An 18,991-nucleotide genomic window follows, 5' to 3' on the forward strand; every position below is an offset into this window, starting at 1 on the left:
CTAATCTCGCTGTACATCCTTGCGCCGGTAGGCGGTCGGTTCCTTGATCGGTGACGCATCGCCCCCGATCAGGGAACCGATTTTTCTCGGTTCGGGTGCAATAAGGGGCGCAGTGGTACCGGCGGACCGTACCGAACTGGGCATGGCGGCGGCAATGCGGGAGATCACCGTGGTTGTACCTTTGGCCGGTGTCATCCCGTGGCCGCTCAAATTGAACCGATTTTCAACCTCCTTCGTTGTCGCTTTGAACGTTTCAATCATCGCGTTCCGCGTACGCTCGATCAGCTCCGGTATGTCGTCGTTCGTGAGGCCCTTTGTTTCGATTGGTGGCAGCGCGGTCACGATCACGTGCCCCGGATTCATCACCTTGTTCCGATCGTCCAGGAACGTGTGGTAGGAGCTGTAGACGATTGGAAGGATCGGTAGCTGCGCACGGACCGCTACGTGAAAGGCACCCTTCTTGAATGGGTGTATCTCGTTCGTTGTACGGCGTGTCCCTTCGGGAAACACCCACAGCTTGGTGCGCTTCTTGATGAGCATCTTCGCTGACTCGTTCATGGCCGTTTGAGCGCGCTGTGCATGCCGCCGATCGATGAAGATCAACCCCGACAACCAGGCGGCCAGGCCGAAGGGCCAGGCAAAGAATAGCTCCCGCTTTGCGATCACCGTACATTTGTCCATAATGTGCCAGAAGTCAAACATACCTACGGTGTAGAGAAAAGAGAGTTATGTTATGTGAATTATGTCCACCGAGCGACAAACACGCTTCGAAACGTTACCCAAAATATCGAGCGAGCTCTGATGATTCGCCACCATCACCATTGCCCGATCGGCACTCATATGTTCCGCACCACGCACTTCCCATTTCATGCTGATGATTGGCGATGCTAGCCGGCATAGTTTGCTTGCTAATCTGCAAAGAAAAGTGGAGCATAAAAAGCATAAATATTCAAAACGAAGTTTAAGTCGTACAAAATCGCACACTGCTATGGAACATAATTTATCGCTTAAATGCGGATTGCCATTTTTTTTTAATGAATTCTGAACATATCCGATTACCTGCCGCCCGGCTGGAGATCAATAACATCAGCCTACACACGCGCTGCAATTGATCGCACCATGCGCACATCGATACATTAACTCGTTGACATATGGCCAAGAGGCCAGGGCCATCTCTTGGGACGTGGGTCAGCATGTTAATAACACCGGTAGAACAGGTTGTACGCACCGTGCGAAACATGCGTCCACGCGACACGGTTGTTCGGGAGATCGGCTTGATACAGTGGCGGTCATACATGGCAAAATTAATAGGCCCACTGCTGTTATGCGTTAGAATGTCACGAAAAACACCTTCTCAAACCGTCTCCAAAAGCACCGGCCGATCACCATCTCACCTCTTTCTAACCACACTTGCCTTGACCCAGGGATCTATGCTGGTAGCAACATGCAACGCATCGCATCGGACGCTGCAGTAATAGGGGCTTTACTTCTCAGGACTGCTCTTAACAGGAGGGGGATGGGGAGGATGGGGTTACATTGTAAAAAGCGGGTCAAGCAGAACGTACACCCTTCTCTCTTCTATCGGTGCTGTTTGATTCAGTGGTGGTCGGTGGTGCCGGAGTGCGGATAATCCTTATCGCGAGTAGCACTAATTGCTAATTACTTGTTGGCATAAACGATAGGTCAATGTAACACCTTTTGCGCGCTGGTTGTTGTTGACTTCTGTGGAACATTGTTTGAAATATTCAATTATTTTGCTGTTCACTTTCCTATCAGTGCAGTGCATCAATTTACTGTCAATCAGGCTGGTTCGACGAAGAATGTAGACAGCTGACCGAACGGAGGAACTGCGCATACCGAGCAATACAGCAGCGCTATTGAACGCCGGCATGGACAGACGAATAGAAGAAAGGTTCACCGCACCAAGAGACAACTCCGGGAGAAACAGCAGGTGTGGAAGCTTCTAGAAATCAGAGTGCGTTATGGACCCGGAAGAAAGTTTTACCAAGAGATAGCAGGTCACCGAAACAACCTCAGACCTAAGGCGACCTGTTGTCGAAGGAAGCATGGCGATCTGGTCAGTTACCAGCCAGAGGTCCTCTCGCGATGGGCTCAGTATTTTGAGGAATTACTAAACAATCAGTTCAACGAGCTAGAGCTCCACTAGCCTCCACTAGCAGACGATATCATGCTACTGCCACCTAGCATTGATAAAACCCGGAAGGCCATCCGTCGGCATCAAGAATCATAAGGCACCAGAAGCCGATTGGCTGCCGACTGCGCTCGACCGTGAGCGGTTTAGAGGACTCCTGCAGCAGGTCAAGACCGTGAAGCGGTTGTAGCGTCGGATAAGTAAGTAAGGTACCGACGGAATATTAGCCAAACTGATCAAAAGTGGAGGTGCAGCACTAGAACATGAAATCCATCGTATTGTTACTGAGGAATGGTATAACGAATCGATGCCTTATGATTGGAACCCTGGTGGCATCTATTCCATATACAGGAAGGGAGATGAGCTAGAGTGCAACAATTAAAGGGGTATTACGGTGTTCAATACCGTCTACAAAATATTCTCCCTTGTACAAAATCGTCCTGTCCCCGTTTTGTCTTGGCAGATTTTGGAGAAGATGGAGGAGTAGTGGCTACACTCCTTCCATCTCTTTATTCAATTCAAGGCCGCATAGGATAGCATAGCCAGGGTAAAACTGTACGACGCATTGAGTTCTTTTGGAATGCAGGTCAAACTTAGCAGACTAGTACGAATGACAATGACGGAGGCACATGCCAGGTGATGGTGGATGTTGAAACTCTCTGGACGCTTTGCTAGGAGATAGGCTAGCTTGTCTACTCTTTAACCTAGCGCTAGAGAGGATCATCCACGACTCGGAGGTGGAAGCTTTGAGGACGATCTTCTATAAGTTAATCCAAATCCTGGCATACGCTGATGGCATATACATCGTTGGTTTAAGGCTCTCCTACGTAGCGGATGCTTACCAAAGGATTGAACAGGCGGCAGACACCTTGAGCTGGAGATTAACGAGGCAAAAACCAAGTTGATGGCAAGATTGATGATTGATGTACTCACATACGCCTCTGAGACATGGACTTTGTCCAAAACTGACAAAACCCTCTTAGCCGCGTTCGAGAGGAAGATGATGAGAAGGATTTTTGTCCTAGTATTTGTGAAAGGACAATGGAGGAGCCGCTACAATGACGAACTCCTATGAGCTGTATGGCGAACTTACTGTCGTACAGCGGATTAGATGGTCACGTCATGCGAATGACACCGGACGACCCAATCCGTAAAGTCTTCCACACGCGAGTCGGAGTTATACCAGACGGTGACGGTAATTAATTTAAGCTTGCAATAAATTGCACGTCCTAAGCTATGGGATCCATTCAAACAGATTTATAAAAAAGTTAATATGTCAATTTGACCATTTGCCCGTCCGCAAAATATTAGGCCCGATAATACAATTAATTACCCTATCAAACCCTCTCCACCGGAGGTTTATCGAACGGCAGCTTTATATCTATATCGATACCGCCATTATATTTAACTTCCACATAAAAGCACCTCCAAAGATAGCTTAAGCCATAACAGGATTTACCTCGACCGCATCGTTCGCTTCTTTGATGATCGCATCGAACCTAGGCAGGGTAGGACTTACGCTCTAAGCCCGGCGGGTGATTTAACTCACATTTAAACACGATAGTGGCTTTACCGGTCCAAAGTGCACACGGTGCGGGTACGCGCTCGTAGTCACTAACGCTTTTGCGCCGAAAAGATCACGTTTGGAGGATGACGCGTGCGCGAACGGGTATGCCCCCAGTTTGTTGCCGCTTATCACTCGGACGCGTGCATCGTTTCGAGAATCGTCGGTCGCTAGATGTTGACATTAGGACGTTATGATGTAGATGATGCGCGGGTTGTGTGGCTTATGCTCTTCCGGCCCAACAATGCCCCGGTTGATAAGGGCGTGAGGTGTGGAAATCGTGTTCAAGGTTCGGTAAATTTGCAGGTCATTGAGCTCTCCAATAGTTTGCTCAACATGTGTTCAGTTTGATGTAAGAATAAGCTGTACACTATTCCTTCCTTTGGGACCCGCTCACCCCCTCATTCTCTCTCTCTGTCTCTCTCTCTCTCTCTCTCTCTCTCTCTCTAATCCTTCAGTAGATCAGCACCCTATCAGCCTAACCTTTGACCACCTGAACAGAACGGAAAAGCAGGATAAATGTATCGATTTGTCGCGTTGCCGAGCGCCAGAAGTGGTCCAAAAATAACGATTATAAACCGATTGCCCAGGGGCGGGAGCACCGGGCCGGCCTCCGATAAACGGAATGTGCCGTAGGATGAAGCTGTACACTGAGTTTCTCCCGTTTGGACGGTTTTGTTCTTTTTCCTGGACAAACCGCTATCACCAACCGATAGCAATCGTCGCGCGTTGCTTGGTTCGCTTATCAGTGCCACATTTTTATTATTGCGATGCTGGTGGATTACCGTCCAGTGCTGTCTAAGGGGACGACTGCTTCTGACGCCAATTGTATAGATTTTTGCACTCACTGACAGCTGACCTTTTGCGGCCGAACGGTCGTGTAGACGCGCCGTATGTCCGTGTGGAAAAGTGCTTTTGCGGAAGAGGGCAAGATAATGCATCGATTCTGTTGCACCCGTTGCTGGGGGTTTGGAAGATATTGCTTTAAAGCCCATGTTGTAATGCATCCACAATTGACGTAAGTTGATGGGGGGCGGGGTTGCATTTGGATGGAGTTTGTTGTGATTTGTTTTTCAATTCTAAATGCGATAAGAACGATTATTATGAAGGGACAGCTTAATTTAATGCTTTTTGGTATCGTTTTCTTATTACCCGTGTTTATTACATCAGAACCAATGTACGAAGACGATGTACCCACATGCTTCACCAATAATACAAAATATAGCAAATATTAACAGCATACTTCCACATTCTTTATCTGCATTCTTTATCTACACCGAAGGGCCAAGGCAATATGCATACGTTGTGTCGAACAAATGGCTCATCGTTTGTGCCATGTGCTACAGCAAAATGCCTCAGAATGCCCCAATGCAGCAACTAAAGAACCTTGACGGAGACAACTGTTAACGCATTTTTGCGGTACTTTCTTTTTATGCGGCCAGCATAGCATAAAGTGCATAATTTTTTTCTCCCCGAGCCGTGTGTGTGCACTTTGAAAACAAAACGCTTATCGCTAAAGGTTTTGCTTGCACAAAGGGAGAGAGAGAAAGTGAGAAAGAAAATAAAAAAGAGATACACCGTCCAATTTCTTCGCCCATATGCCGGTTGGTGACGCTGCGATTGGCCTTGAGCAAATGTCGCGCGTCAGTCGGGATTTGAAGAAAAAATAAAAACGAGTAAAAACAATTAAAAAAGTAGTATCGAAGTATGGGAGTGTGTTTTTGGTGCATGATGCTACTTACTACGTACACCTTACCAAGGCCACACGTGTGCATGCCGGCGTATGTCTGGCCTTTAGGCGCTCGTGGACTGGGTTGGACGCCGGAGACGGGGTTTAAGTAAACCAAGGCTAACGTTTGTACATTTTTTCCGCTAAATTTTAACAGCCCAAATCTCATTAGCTTCCAATAAAGGGTAGCACAAACGGCACGACAGGAAAGTTACGATCGTTGATGTACTGATCGTAAAGCTCGCGTTAAACTAGTTAAACTTTGTAAAAGTATTACCTTGTACGTTCATTACCACTGCTAATGAATTATGGCATTGGTTTTACGTATGGTTAGTTTTTGCATCCTCTTAATTATGTTAAGGTAAGATGCTAAACGAGGGACGGTCCGGTTGGTAGCGGCGCTGGTCTTCACACGACAAGGCCGGTGCAAAATCCCATCCAAACCAATCCTCTATACGCAGAGCTGACTATCTGGCTACGGGCAAATAAAGTTACAGAAAGCTAGAAATGGGCAGACCTAGACTTCTTGAGGTTGTTGTGTCGATAAAGAAGAAGATGCTTAACGAATTGTAAGCTAAGCGAAGGTGTAGGTACAGTGCTGCCTCAAGATAGCTCTAAGGCATTGCTATTATGAGTTATGAGGCACTACTAGTTGTAACTTTTTCCTAGGTAGATTTTAATTCTTGAACTCTACAACTTTCCAAGATCTCCCAAGATCTGTCCTGTAGAGATAACCTCCTCCATCTCCGGCTCCATTTCATACTAATCATAGTAACTGTTCGTTGATCAGATTCTGAGAGTGATCCTCGACAAGTTTCTCATCAGTTTTTACCAGCAAAATTATCTTCTCTACTTCTGATACTTTGGGTATCAATTCTTCGAATACTACTATTTCGGGCTTCGGCTTTTACCACGCCGAGGTTAAGGTCTGCATTGTCTCTGCAACATCCAACCAGGCCTGCTCAGCAATGCTTAGACATTTCGCTATATAAAAAAGAGCCTTCCCTGTCCTTTCTTCTGTGAAATTGCATACATTCTGCGAAACACACCATTCCACTGAAATCCCAAGATCATCTTAATGTAAAGCATCATCATTAACGGCATCGTGTGCGGGGGGGAACGTCTCGTGCCGAAAACGAGCGTACGAATCCCTTCCGTTATTTATTTCCCTTTTGCATTCCATCTGCCTTTCGCATCTCTCCCTTTTCCCTCGCATCACACGAACCGCGACCGCGAGAGGCGACCGCAATGTGCTGTTTTATCAGTACCCGGGGCAGCACGATCGCAGAAACCCTCCTCGGGGCACTTGAAGCTAATTGAGCCGAATTGAGTAAACATACCCACACAGCAAAACGACACCACATTCTCGGTTACCACACCGATCGCAGATTTGCTCTTTCCCTCGTGACTGGAGCTGGAGCATATCAAGTGCACGGCGGGGGATGATGAGCACCCCAAGATCATCCCTTAATCCCTCTAACCGTCCTCCCTTCGACTCTGGAACGGTGAGGGGCGGAAACGTTCAGCCAGTTGGGTTGTGCAGAGGTTCGAGCGTGGAATTGCGTGGATTTAGACGAGATGCAACCGGGTGTGGTCAAAGCGGGAGGAAACTGAAATGTGATTCAGTCGACAATGCTGCCTGCAACGTGCCTCCAAACGGTTTGCAACTGAATGCTGACCAGACAAAACGGGTGCTGTCGCGCATGTGGGCCGTCCTTGCTGGTAGTTCTCTTCGGTACATACAGCAAAAATCTTCTCGGTTATATAGTAATAATAATTAAATGTCTTTACTGTGGCTTGGTGATAATAAATACAGAGCAACTGTTTTCTAAATGTTTTAAACGATCAAATCACAGCCAGATGTTTTATTTCCTTTTCGCCAACCGAGCATGACGCACAGCGGCAAACATCTGGGGCTTCGGAGACAAAAACCTTGAGGGAAAAATCTTCCAGTATACATTGTATCGTTACAAACCAACTAAAGTGCTACAGAAGAGGTAAACACTGAGTGTGTCCCATCCTATCATGTACAACTTTTAGAACGCAGGTTGACGGTAGTGCTCTCAGCAGTTGCCGGCAACAAAAAAAAAAACCTGCTGGTGGTTGAGTTCGATAAAGTACTCAACAAACACACCCGTGTGCCCCATTGGAGACATTTGGTTGCGGCTTGTTTGGAATGGTCCGGGAAACCCCGTACATGTATTGGGTGCGCATACAGACATGCTCTCTCTCTCTCCTGGGGTTCCTATCTTGCCCCGGCAAGGTGGGAATTTGATAAGTACCATATAGAATGGTCCCGTATCGCACCGAAGTGGTCCAAGATCGGCCCGTGTACGCAGAGCAGAGAAGATGAAAACCCGATACGTGAAAGGGCTACGGTGCGCTGTTCTCGCCTATCAATGAGCTGATTCATTGTCCGCAAGACGAGATGATAAGATGGTTAGTTTGTATGTAATAATGTACCGGCACAGGTAGCTCAGGTCTTGATGAACTAAGAATGGAAGTTGTGGGAAAGTCAGATTTTGGACGGGTTTGTTTAAATAGCGAACTCGTTATTATGCTGATGTTCGTAGGGTAAAGGAGCCCCTTGAATGAATGGAAGCAGTATATGAAGCACATGATACAAGCGTATTGTGAGATTAAACATCCGTTCACACCTTCATACTTCAAATGCCTTTGACAAAAGGTAGAACAAACATTCTCTTACTTTTGCTCGCTAACTTGTGTCGATCATGTTGTTTTTGATCGTTACAACTCCAAACAATCCATTCCTCGCATGCTAATAGCACACCATACGTGCAAGCAGTGTCTAAAGACAATTATTCCCTAAACGGCCTTGAAGGAGTTTTCCACACTACGGAAAAGTCTGTTATTAAATCGATACATCTGCCAGCGTCATACCGATACGTTCGCAAGCGACGCGTACACATCCAGCTGATTGAGTGTCACAAGTCATTAGAAATTCTTGTTTAGACGTTTGTTTTCCACTAAAAAGAATCAAATTAAAGTAGGCTGGCTAACGTACGCGTAGCGGGTTTTTCGTATTGATCCTTTAAAGCCCTTTCCCATCCAAGCAGTCTGCAAGTGTTGAAACGTCATCTGGAGTGGAAAGAAGAGACCAATTTTCCTGCCCGGGTCCCGGGTCCCTGGTGCTGGTCGCCACGACAAATTATCGATTATTCCGGCACGTTGCTGGTGTGTCTGTTTTTTCCATGAGTTTTCACGCATATTGCACGCACAGTGCTCTTTATCGCTCGCTATCTCTTTTTCGCTCTCTTCCTTCGCCTCATTCATCCGGGAAGGAGGCACGTGGGAAAAGTGTAACGAGAACATACTAGAAAATATTTCCGAACCCCGTTCCCAATTGTCCAACTTACATCAGATTCCGCACATCGCACGGCCGGAACAGGAAGACGGGTATCAGGATGAAGGAATTCAGTATGACGACACCGTAGTAGACGACGAATTTAAAGTAATACCGAAATCGACTCGACGTTTCGTAGAAAATTGGCATCAGAATGATGGCACAGATGAGAAACAGCTCCGCATAATTCGAAATCATGTTGAGCGATGGTTTTCTGTTTTACTTGTTCACTCCGTTTTATTTGTGGTGCTCCCGATTGGAGAAGGGTTTCGAGATGAAAAAAAAACTGGGAGCGTCTTTCGCGAATAATTTTCCCGACGTTTCCCTCGAGGTACGGGGTTTGATTAGTGCTGTTTACCGCTTGTTCACAAACACGAGGGCCGTTTGTTATCGTTTGCCACTCAATATGCACGGCTTCAAACGGACCAATCTTCAATTTTACACAATGCACTTGCACATGATCACCATGGCACTGTTCTGCCCTGTGTTTACTAAAAATCAAGCGTTGTTTTTCCTACGACCCGCTCACTCTGCACTGAAAACTCCTCACTGTATTGATTACACTGCACTACGCTCACAGCATGTATCCTTGTCGGTGAGTGTCCTTGCGGCAAGGTGTCACCTTAATTCTGCACAACATGTAAACCCAGCACGGTACTGGCATGCCGTATCGTTGGCCACACCGACGGCGTATGAATGTGCCTGGTAGGTAAATTCTTTGTTTATTTGGATTTCCGTTCCGTTTTATTCAAAACGCTGTAGACGAAGCGTCCGTTCGCCCTGAGCGGAGGTTCACCCTTCTCTATTGCTGCTGCAATTAAGCGAGACGGCCGTTGCTGTGCGTGCGCTCTCCGGTGTACGTTTGACATTAGGCGGCCTGTACACATGCATTTGGGCAAGCGAGAGAGCGAAACCGAGAGAGTTGTCAAATGTCTCGCAATGGTCTTCGCTGCTCAGCGCCAGGTAGAACGGGAAATAATTTGATCCCAAAAATTTAATACAGTTTGTATATTATACCATTAAGTACATTGCATGAAGCAATTTTTCAACTTTTTCATGCATAGCAAGAGCATATTTGTGTTCGAGAATCAAACATAAAGAAGTTAAATGTTGGACATTCATTACAAAGGGCTAAAAGATTACTATAGTGATGAAAAACGCGTGACACTTATATTTTGAGTATTTTTTAAAAGAATTGTAGTTTGAATTGAAAATTTTCTCCCCTTGATTCAAAAGTACGAAAAAATGTAAAGAAAAATCGAACATAGCAATGTTAGCTGGGTTTTCGATATCGAAAATCCAACACTTCACAGGAACTGTCAAACAGTTCTGCTCGCGAAAAATACGACGAAAAACACCTCTTGAAAATGGCAGCATTGATCAAGGGAATCAAATTTGCGGCCCAAATCTCGAACCGAAACCCGGCAATACTGTACACGAGCGTAAGAAATCGTAAGTATTTACGACGAAGAATCAATTCCATGGATAGTTTACTCTGGGGCGTAGTATTTGAACAAGATATGGGATGCGTTGAATTTACGTAACTTTCGTGACAAGAACCCCGACTGCCGCATAGCAGAACTGGGTTTGTTTACGTTTTCAACTTGGAGGCAACTAACTTGTGTGCACTGTAATTCGCTGTTTGTAGATGGCTGGAACAAAGATTTTAAGCCCAGTAAATTCCCCGAAACGGACAAGGAACGTGAATTGGCGGCTAAAAAATATGGATTAACTACGGCAGAGTATCAGCCCTATGCGGATGACGGTTTGGGTTACGGTGACTATCCGAAACTGCCGGACGTTCCAGTGGAAGCGCGCGATCCTTACTATCCATACGATTTTCCGGAATTGAAGAGAAATCTTCATGATACAGTAAGTTTCCCAACGCCACGGCGCGATTAAGTTTAATGTGCGTTATTGAATGCGGTTTGTTTTGTTTTTAGCTCCATGCAGAAACCGATTTCTGGTCGGAGGACCGTTTCGGTTCAGCGGAACCATTGCGCTACTCGATGAAGACTTACTGGTTAGCGTTTTTGGGCGTTATGACCGGTTGTATCGCTTTGTACTACTGGCTTGAAAATTACAAAATGTTCCGACCAGTGCTTGCCAAGCAGTACCCTTACGAAGGGAAGGCTCACTACACGTTCGACAAGAAGTAGAACAACGGCTGACAAATTGGAACAATAGCATGGAATTCGTGTGCTACATCTAAATAGAAACATTGCGAACATCCCGTGAAAAAAAACAAACAGCTAAACAATTTTCACTGTTGGCGAGTGGTGCTGCGGTTCCACAGCAGCCCTCTAGTTCTGGTCAATACAACAACGTAGATTGCAAACAGTTGTTATGTGCGCTATGTAAATAAAAACAAATTACAAAGCCTAGCTCGCAAAATGTAGCATTCAATAATTAAATTTTGCATTTGGACGAAAAAAAGGAAAAACAAGAGAAACGCAATTTTAGCACAATGGCATGACGGCGTGAGTGTGTTCTAAATCGTGTACTAAAAAACTGCATCCCCAAGATGACATTTGGACTGCTCGAAAAAGTCGAGCATAAAATTTCCGCTTTGACAGCAAAAAAGACGCGAACTTGCAAAGATTGATTGTTTGGGTTTAGCGTTAATGCTGTAGAAGTTAAATTTTCACTAAAAAAGTGCATTATTTGCAATTGAAAGTTTAGAAAACGATCACTGCTAGTTAGATTGGTGGTTGGGCGTGCCGTTTAATCATTAGTCGATAGTTTGTGAGTACCTTGTACCCCATAAGGGACGGGAAGTAGCATCAGAGGTTCGCACAATTGTTGGCTTGTGTTTTGTAAGGACACTATCCTGAGCCATGGTACCGATTGGAGGTCCGGTAGGACACGGTGGACATCCGATTCACATACCAACTCCGATACAAAATGCTCCTCCGCCGTCGCAGAGTCAGCATGCGCCGTCTAGTCAGAACCGGCAGTCACTTTCGGTTGTACGTATACCATGCTGAGTTCCAGAACAATTAACCCAATAGAGGGAAATCTTCTAAATGTCTATTCTCCCTTTCAGAAACCAAACTATACGCTCAAGTTTACGCTAGCCGGCCACACGAAGGCGGTGTCGGCAGTAAAATTTAGCCCAAACGGTGAATGGCTTGCAAGTTCCTGTAAGTAGGCTTTAGCCAGCTGCTTCCGCAAGCAACTGTTGCCTGGCTAACAATTCCCATTCCCAATTACAGCTGCTGATAAACTGATCAAAATATGGGGTGCATATGATGGCAAGTTTGAGAAAACAATCTCCGGACACAAGCTAGGGATTAGTGATGTGGCGTGGTCAAGCGATAGTCGTCTGCTGGTGACGGCCAGCGATGACAAGACGCTGAAAATCTGGGAACTCAGCTCGGGCAAGTGTCTGAAGACGCTGAAGGGTCACACCAACTACGTGTTCTGTTGCAACTTCAACCCGCAAAGCAATCTGATCGTATCGGGTAGCTTTGACGAGTCGGTGCGCATCTGGGACGTGCGAACTGGGAAGTGTCTGAAGACGTTACCCGCCCACTCCGATCCGGTATCGGCGGTACACTTCAACCGGGACGGTTCACTAATCGTTTCGTCCAGTTACGATGGGTTGTGCCGAATCTGGGACACGGCGAGCGGTCAATGCTTGAAGACGCTGATCGACGATGACAATCCGCCGGTTTCCTTTGTAAAGTTCTCTCCAAATGGCAAGTACATCCTGGCGGCCACACTCGACAACACGCTGAAGCTGTGGGATTATTCGAAGGGCAAATGTCTGAAGACGTACACGGGGCATCGCAACGAGAAGTACTGCATCTTTGCCAACTTTTCCGTCACCGGTGGCAAGTGGATTGTGTCGGGCAGCGAGGACCATATGGTGTACATTTGGAATCTGCAAAGCAAAGAAATCGTACAAACGCTGCAGGGCCACACGGATACGGTACTGTGCACGGCTTGCCACCCGACGGAGAATATTATTGCGTCGGCCGCGCTCGAGAACGATAAGACGATAAAACTTTGGAAGAGCGATACGTAGGGTGTGTCCGGGGTCTTCTCTTCCCACTGGCACGGTTCTAAAGCGGGCGAATGACGCGTATTTCATTTAAGAGCATATTCATACAACAGGCTGGTAGAGAGGTGGTAGATGTGACTTCTTAGCATTGTAAGGCAAGATTCAGGATGATTTTATAAGAATTCGACGTCTCGTGTATAATAATATACAAACTAATCATAATTACGTATGAAGAAAATGATCTTTTTTGTATCTTTATTTGCCGAATTTCTGCAAAGAATGCCAAAATCGGGGGAAGCTCTGTTACAACAAGAAAAAACTCAATTCCCCCGCTACGCAAAACACTACATCCCCCAATCCCGCTGTCCTCATTCATTTCTGAAAGTAGCTGCTATGGACACCAGCGTAATAAAAATGAAGTGGTTATCTGTAAACATAAATTATAAGCAGCATAAAGAACCGTCAGCTAATCCGGTTGCCTCAGCGGTTTTACGTTCCATTCCCTATCTCGCTCTTACCCGATTACCCGCCCTACAACAATGAAGCAAATAAGCCAAAATTATGCGTGAAAGTGTCGATTATGGGAACCATTGTTTGTTTGGGACTTTTTTTGTTTCTCCCCTTCGCAACAAACGGAGCTGCGGAAAGACTTTATCGTCGTTTGGCAAATTCGCAAAGAGTGATTTTTAAAAATTAGCGGCCAGCGTGTTTTTTAATTTTCCGGGGAGATCCAGAGCCAGCGTTTGGATTTTTACGATCCGAGGATCAATTATTATTATAGCAAAAAGGGGATTTTTTTGTTTCGTTGACGTATCTATCTCTGTGGCATCTGTTTTTGTGTACCCCCTAATTTATGGCCCATAATGCGCCACTTGCGACAACAGGGGGAGGAAAAAACCAGCGCCGAGAGTCAATCAAACACAGCAACGAAGGAAAACAAAAGTTTCACTTTCATTGGGGCACATTATGAGTACGCGGTGGTTTGATGATCCGGCGGGGCAACAAACGGTGGTTTTTGTTTGCCGGGTCCGGGTTGCTTTCAAACAAGGCCAATAATTTCGTACCATTTTGGAAATGAGGTAAGGGAGCAGAGCCACACGATCGATTAAAAACAAACCACACGACCAAATGGAAGCAGTTCGCGTTCGAAATGCTACCACCATCCAGATCTTCTCCTTGGCCGAGGGACAGATTAGTAATTACGTTGTGGAACGGCGGTACACTACACCCACATCGAAACGGATCTTTTGCTTTCGGTTGGTATAGTTCAAACGCTCAGTTCACTATAAAACAAAACTCAGTTTCACTATAAACAAAAAAAACAAAAAGCCAAACCGGGGGAAATTAGGCGTGATTTATTAGGAGCGTAACAGCGGCAATAAACGAATTATGCACCACAAGCATCTTTGCTTGTGCTTGCAGCTGATCGAGTAGGCTGCGATTGATCGATCAGCGGTATACTTTCAGTTTGGTGGCCGGTTCGTACTAATGGAGTTATTAATTTATCTGTTTGCAGGCCTTTTGCTTCCTTCCGAATTCCGAAAACTCGCACTCCAAAGTTGTGCAATTGAGCAAAGAGGGTTTTGGGATTGGGTTTTATTGCAAAATGGAGCGTGCTGCAGTTTATTGGTGCAGTGCCGGGCCTTACAATGATGTAAGATCGTAATGGAGAATCGTGATCGTGATAGTAATACTGCTGTAATTATCGATCGAGAAATTTCCACGTTTTTAAAAAGGTTTCAAAGAATTATCTGTAAGGTTTTTCACAAGTTGTTTTTTTTAAGTTTGCCTCCAAATTAATATTCTCTTACAAAAGCTGCTACGAACCATTTGGGGACAGTGATGGGGGATGTTTTTCCTCTTGTTGCAATCATCATAATTAATGGACCATTACACAGTATTATGAAACTAATGAAGTAATTTGAGGTGGATTTCAGAAAACATGGCACAAAAACTAGATTGTAATTAGACGTTAAGACAGGCGCAACTGGTACGTGAGTACGGTTGGTCCGTGATCGGGCACTTTCATGATTACGCACTGTGAAGTGGACTTTCTTCGCGTGCAGTATCATTTAAGTCCCTTTTTTTGTTCTCCAAGTCACTCTTTAAAGCTTCGTTTGCTAATGGTCCGGATAAGACAACTACCGAGTCTAGAGAGGAAAACTACCACTATACGTTCAAAGGATAAGCTGTTAAACTCCAGTTATGCAACGCTTTGACTCTCAAGTTTTAGGTTGAACGATTTTCAATCCTTACTATCGTCTTCTTGTAGACTTGTACCTTCTATAAGGACATTGGTACTTCAAGTTTATCTAAGTATGATCAATATTTCCCCCCTAAACTTCCACAGCAGAGTCCCAACTAAATTCCACACTACAACCTCAAGAGGTCTAAGACCTTCCATTTATGGAGGTCTTCTTCTTCTTGGCGTTAGGACCTACTAGGTCATGACTACCATGCTAGATTTATTTTACTCGGTAGCCGGATAATTAATGCTTACTACGGGGAATGGTCCGGATGGGATTTTGCGGTGGTACTGTCTTGTGAAGACCGATGCCGCTACCACTACACCACTGGTTCGCCCCCCATTCCCCCTCCAAGACTGAGCTTCAAAGGATCATTACTTTGACTTCATTTACACGTAGCCGGATAGTCCGTCCTGCGTACGTCCTGGAACTTCCATGCGCCGGCTTAAAAATTGGGGACCAAACTATCTTACAATTCTTGGGAAGACACCCAGAGATTAGACCAACTTGAGTAGCTCCTATAAACTAATTAAAAAATATTGATCGAACATGACCAAATCGTAATCTCTGTACAAAGCACCTGTTTTAAATGACATCCTGGAGAAAAAAACGCCAATAGGAAGACTCTGACACTGAGAAAAGCTGTCTCATATCTTCTCAAAAATTGATAAAGTGTTGTTGTATCTATTTGAGAGAAAGGCGTTTACTTGATTATCAGAAGGACGATAAAGAAGCAAACAAAATAACAATCTCGCTCAAAACAAAAATCATGTCATGAGAATGCAACTGAACGATCAACCCAACTAGTTTAGCACTTTTAAACCATCCATATGGATGTCCACAGTAGGATAGATAAGTGATTTAAATGGTTTTATTCAATGAAAATCTAACTCTTTAATGATGAAAACACTTTTATGACCTTTCCATAAGCAGGTTGTCCATCCAATAATAATTAATTCATTTGAATATCCACCAGTGCGTGCCAAGTTTACTCTACATTATGGCCCAATTATCGGACAGGAAACCAGCCAGCATCCACAGCCGCAACCTTGCTCGTAGCAATCCACTCCTCCGCCCATCGCTAATAGCACATGATATCTTGGCCGAGAAATTCGTTTACCGCACACGGCCGCAGAAGACGTTGCCACCATCACGTTGAGGGAAGCCAAAGAAAAGGAAATGCGAAGAAATGATATTAAAAAAAAAAAACCAACCTGCCAACACCACCAAACCCATAATAAAGCAGCAAAACGAGATCGAGAGCAAGTGGCCACCCCGTGTCTGCCATTTGACGATCGAAGGTCATTGGCCGTGCGTACGACGAGAGAGGAAATCTCTAATGGTGGTGAAACAATCCGGTGGCCCACGTTTCGACTTCGGGTGACATCGGGTGTCAGATGTCCAGTGTTACCCCCTTAAGGCTGGTCACCGGAAGTTGATATGCAATCCCCGGGAGGGGGAGTAAGTTAACGGAATCCGAAAGAAATCGCTCCCAAGTCGCAAGTGAATGAAAGTGACAAAATGGCAAGAGTCCGGGGGGTTTTTTTGATGCCCTTCGGGCATGCAAACGCGTTACCGGCTGGATTTCGTTTTCGTGATTGTGATTGTAGTAAAAGCCAAGAAAGAGTGAGTGCGAGACTTTTCCTTCTTGCTGGGTGAATAATGAAGTTTTGAATCGCGGATGATCGTGCGGCCAAAAATGGGTATTATATCAACCAGTTGCGGGGGTTTTTTTTGGTGCAGCTAGGAAAAGGTACGTTTTATTGTGCACTATTTCAGGCACTCGTCATATTATTTTTTCTCACCGCGTTAGGTAATGTATATATGGCACACGGCCACCGTTTTTGGCCCGTGGGCAAGTTGGAGGAAATTGTTTTGCAATTTCCGCGGGAAGTTGTCCGCCTTGCAGGGCGGTTTAGTGTCCCGGTGATGCTTTCACTGGGACTGTTTGGTGCATTTACATCAACGTGATAAATTGTAGTTATGAATTTAATTAACAGTAAGTCTTAATTCTAACCATTTTTACGGTAAATTCTAAATTAATGCAAAGATAAGCACAGCGTATTCTTAATTGTATATGTCGGAATACATACGTGTAGAGATGAAGATACTCATTCAGGCTTACAATGCTGAACGCCATAATGTGACGCAAATTAAAATCCTGAAATTTGGAAAATAGGGCCCGTCATGAGAATGACATCGAATGAAACAACTCGTACTGTACACAAAGCGAGGAACGTTTAATAAATGGATTACGCTTATTGGTGTAGGTATGCGAAGTAGCTACATTAAAGCTTTTTAACCATACAGAACTTTACGAGCTCCACTCGTTAGTCTTCAGTTGACAGAAAATGTCATGAGAATGATACTGAGCAACATAATTCTATCTAAGAGGAGACATTTCAATATTTAGGATTTAGGTTTCAATATTTATTACACTAATCAATGGACAAAGAAGTTACTGCTCCAAGAGTTAACCTCCACCGGTACAAAACCCCATCAGGACAAATCCCACGTCCTAAATCTCATCCGGACCAAATGTCAAACAAAGCCAGAAATGATTGTGTTGCGGACGCGGGCTGCGTCGCACGACTTCGACACTCCTGGCTGTCGCTTCATGCGACAGCCTGTGGATGTGGTCGTGTTGGCGGCGACGTACGCTGCCAGCGAAGTCTACCGAAGGAGCGGGGGTCATCGCCTCGAGATGATCCCGGTGACGCTCCCAGACGGAATTTGGTTCTCGATCGTGCTGGTCTAAGTTTTAATAAATAATGTGATAAGTTTTATTCCAATGAGTGTTTATGTCTTGTGTGTGTGCGGATGAACGATCCGAAATTATTCCCCCGCACCAGGACGTAACAGTGGCGACGAGGATGGGATAGTGAAAAAAGCTAAAATAAAAGAACTCTACTGCCGTCGCATTGTGTGTGATCGTGTTTGCTTCATGTAGCGTCTGTGCAGCCAGTGATCGTACGTGTGTGTCCAGCCTTACATTGTCCAGATCACGTTAGTGTAGCAGTGAAAAAAAAAAAAAGAACAATTCCGCCTGCAAGGAAAAGGCGCAGGATGAGCAGCCCTGCGGAAGACGCGTCGATGGATGAGCAATGAAGATTATCGGATCTCTTCGAGGCTACGTCAGCCCTAATGCAGCAGCTACCGGGCCGAAGCGCAAATCAGCCGCCATCGCAAAATGCCGGGCAGGCGCCATCATCGGCCCCGGGTTTTTCGGCGTCACCCTCGGAAGGAACAGTAACGTTCCAAGTGCTTAATATAATGCATCAATTAATGTCACATATTTTGCAGCAACAATCTTCTGCACAAACTTCTACGCACCTTTCTACGCAACCGCAGTCAGCACTTGCAGAACCGGCATCATCGTACTACTACTTCTCCACTACGCCAGCATCTAAGGAAAGATGAACCATCCAACCCTTGTTGGTTGTGTGGAGCAATGCATTGGGTACGGGATTGTCCATACGAGTCGCGAGAATGCTGGGAATGTGGAAGGACAGGCCACAAGCAAGGGTTTTGCCGCAACGGAAAGCGTCAGGCAAGAGGAAAGTATCCGACTAGGAATCGGACTGAACGAGAATAAATGTGATAAAACGTCAGAGTTTTGCATGGAGAAGCCAACCATCATCGACATCATTGCCGGCGTCATCATCGACAGCAGCGCAAACGACATAAACGTCTGCATTACTGGCCTCATAATTGCAGTCGTTTACTACCTACATTGTTGTCAGTGTGGTCATCGACAACGGTGTAGACAACAGGGCCATCTACATTTTCCATTGACATCATCGTCATCGTTATCATCGACTGATCAAGGTCATCGTTCCCACCGACATCATCGTCAGTATCATCATCATCTGGTCAAAGTCATCATTTTCCATTTGACATCATCGTCATTGCTATCATCGACTGGTCAAG

General features: G+C 45.4%; 3 protein-coding genes across 3 annotated transcripts; 2 read left to right on the top strand and 1 right to left on the bottom strand.

Annotated features, from left to right (window-relative positions):
- LOC128719665 (1-acyl-sn-glycerol-3-phosphate acyltransferase alpha) lies at positions 1-9,007 on the bottom strand. The gene is made up of 3 exons (XM_053813293.1): positions 8,823-9,007; positions 780-913; positions 1-704 (listed from the first exon to the last, which is right to left on the bottom strand). Exons 1-3 carry the CDS (start codon positions 9,005-9,007, stop codon positions 1-3), a joined length of 1,023 nt encoding a protein of 340 aa, XP_053669268.1.
- A 1,169-nt stretch (positions 9,008-10,176) lies between these two features.
- LOC128719697 (NADH dehydrogenase [ubiquinone] 1 beta subcomplex subunit 8, mitochondrial) lies at positions 10,177-10,968 on the top strand. The gene is made up of 3 exons (XM_053813324.1): positions 10,177-10,261; positions 10,458-10,681; positions 10,753-10,968. Exons 1-3 carry the CDS (start codon positions 10,177-10,179, stop codon positions 10,966-10,968), a joined length of 525 nt encoding a protein of 174 aa, XP_053669299.1.
- Positions 10,969-11,646: 678 nt separating this feature from the next.
- Positions 11,647-12,839, top strand: LOC128710309 (WD repeat-containing protein 5). The gene is made up of 3 exons (XM_053805359.1): positions 11,647-11,778; positions 11,856-11,952; positions 12,025-12,839. The coding sequence occupies exons 1-3, from the start codon at positions 11,647-11,649 to the stop codon at positions 12,837-12,839; spliced, it is 1,044 nt and encodes a 347-aa protein (XP_053661334.1).
- Positions 12,840-18,991: the final 6,152 nt, after the last annotated feature.

This window comes from Anopheles marshallii, chromosome 2, assembly GCF_943734725.1.
Source record: "Anopheles marshallii chromosome 2, idAnoMarsDA_429_01, whole genome shotgun sequence".
Lineage (NCBI taxonomy): Eukaryota > Metazoa > Arthropoda > Insecta > Diptera > Culicidae > Anopheles > Anopheles marshallii.

Coding starts and splice junctions, on each gene's coding strand:
- LOC128719665 (XM_053813293.1), bottom strand. CDS start 9,007: ATGATTTCGAATTATGCGGAGCTGTTTCTCATCTGTGCCATCATTCTG. Junction 914..8,822: donor TGCGATGTGCGGAATCTGAT/GTAAGTTGGACA, acceptor TTTTCTTTGCAG/ATTAGCAAGCAAACTATGCC. Junction 705..779: donor GAGCTCGCTCGATATTTTGG/GTAACGTTTCGA, acceptor TCTACACCGTAG/GTATGTTTGACTTCTGGCAC.
- LOC128719697 (XM_053813324.1), top strand. CDS start 10,177: ATGGCAGCATTGATCAAGGGAATCAAATTTGCGGCCCAAATCTCGAAC. Junction 10,262..10,457: donor GTACACGAGCGTAAGAAATC/GTAAGTATTTAC, acceptor CGCTGTTTGTAG/ATGGCTGGAACAAAGATTTT. Junction 10,682..10,752: donor AGAGAAATCTTCATGATACA/GTAAGTTTCCCA, acceptor TTTTGTTTTTAG/CTCCATGCAGAAACCGATTT.
- LOC128710309 (XM_053805359.1), top strand. CDS start 11,647: ATGGTACCGATTGGAGGTCCGGTAGGACACGGTGGACATCCGATTCAC. Junction 11,779..11,855: donor ACCGGCAGTCACTTTCGGTT/GTACGTATACCA, acceptor TCTCCCTTTCAG/AAACCAAACTATACGCTCAA. Junction 11,953..12,024: donor TGAATGGCTTGCAAGTTCCT/GTAAGTAGGCTT, acceptor TCCCAATTACAG/CTGCTGATAAACTGATCAAA.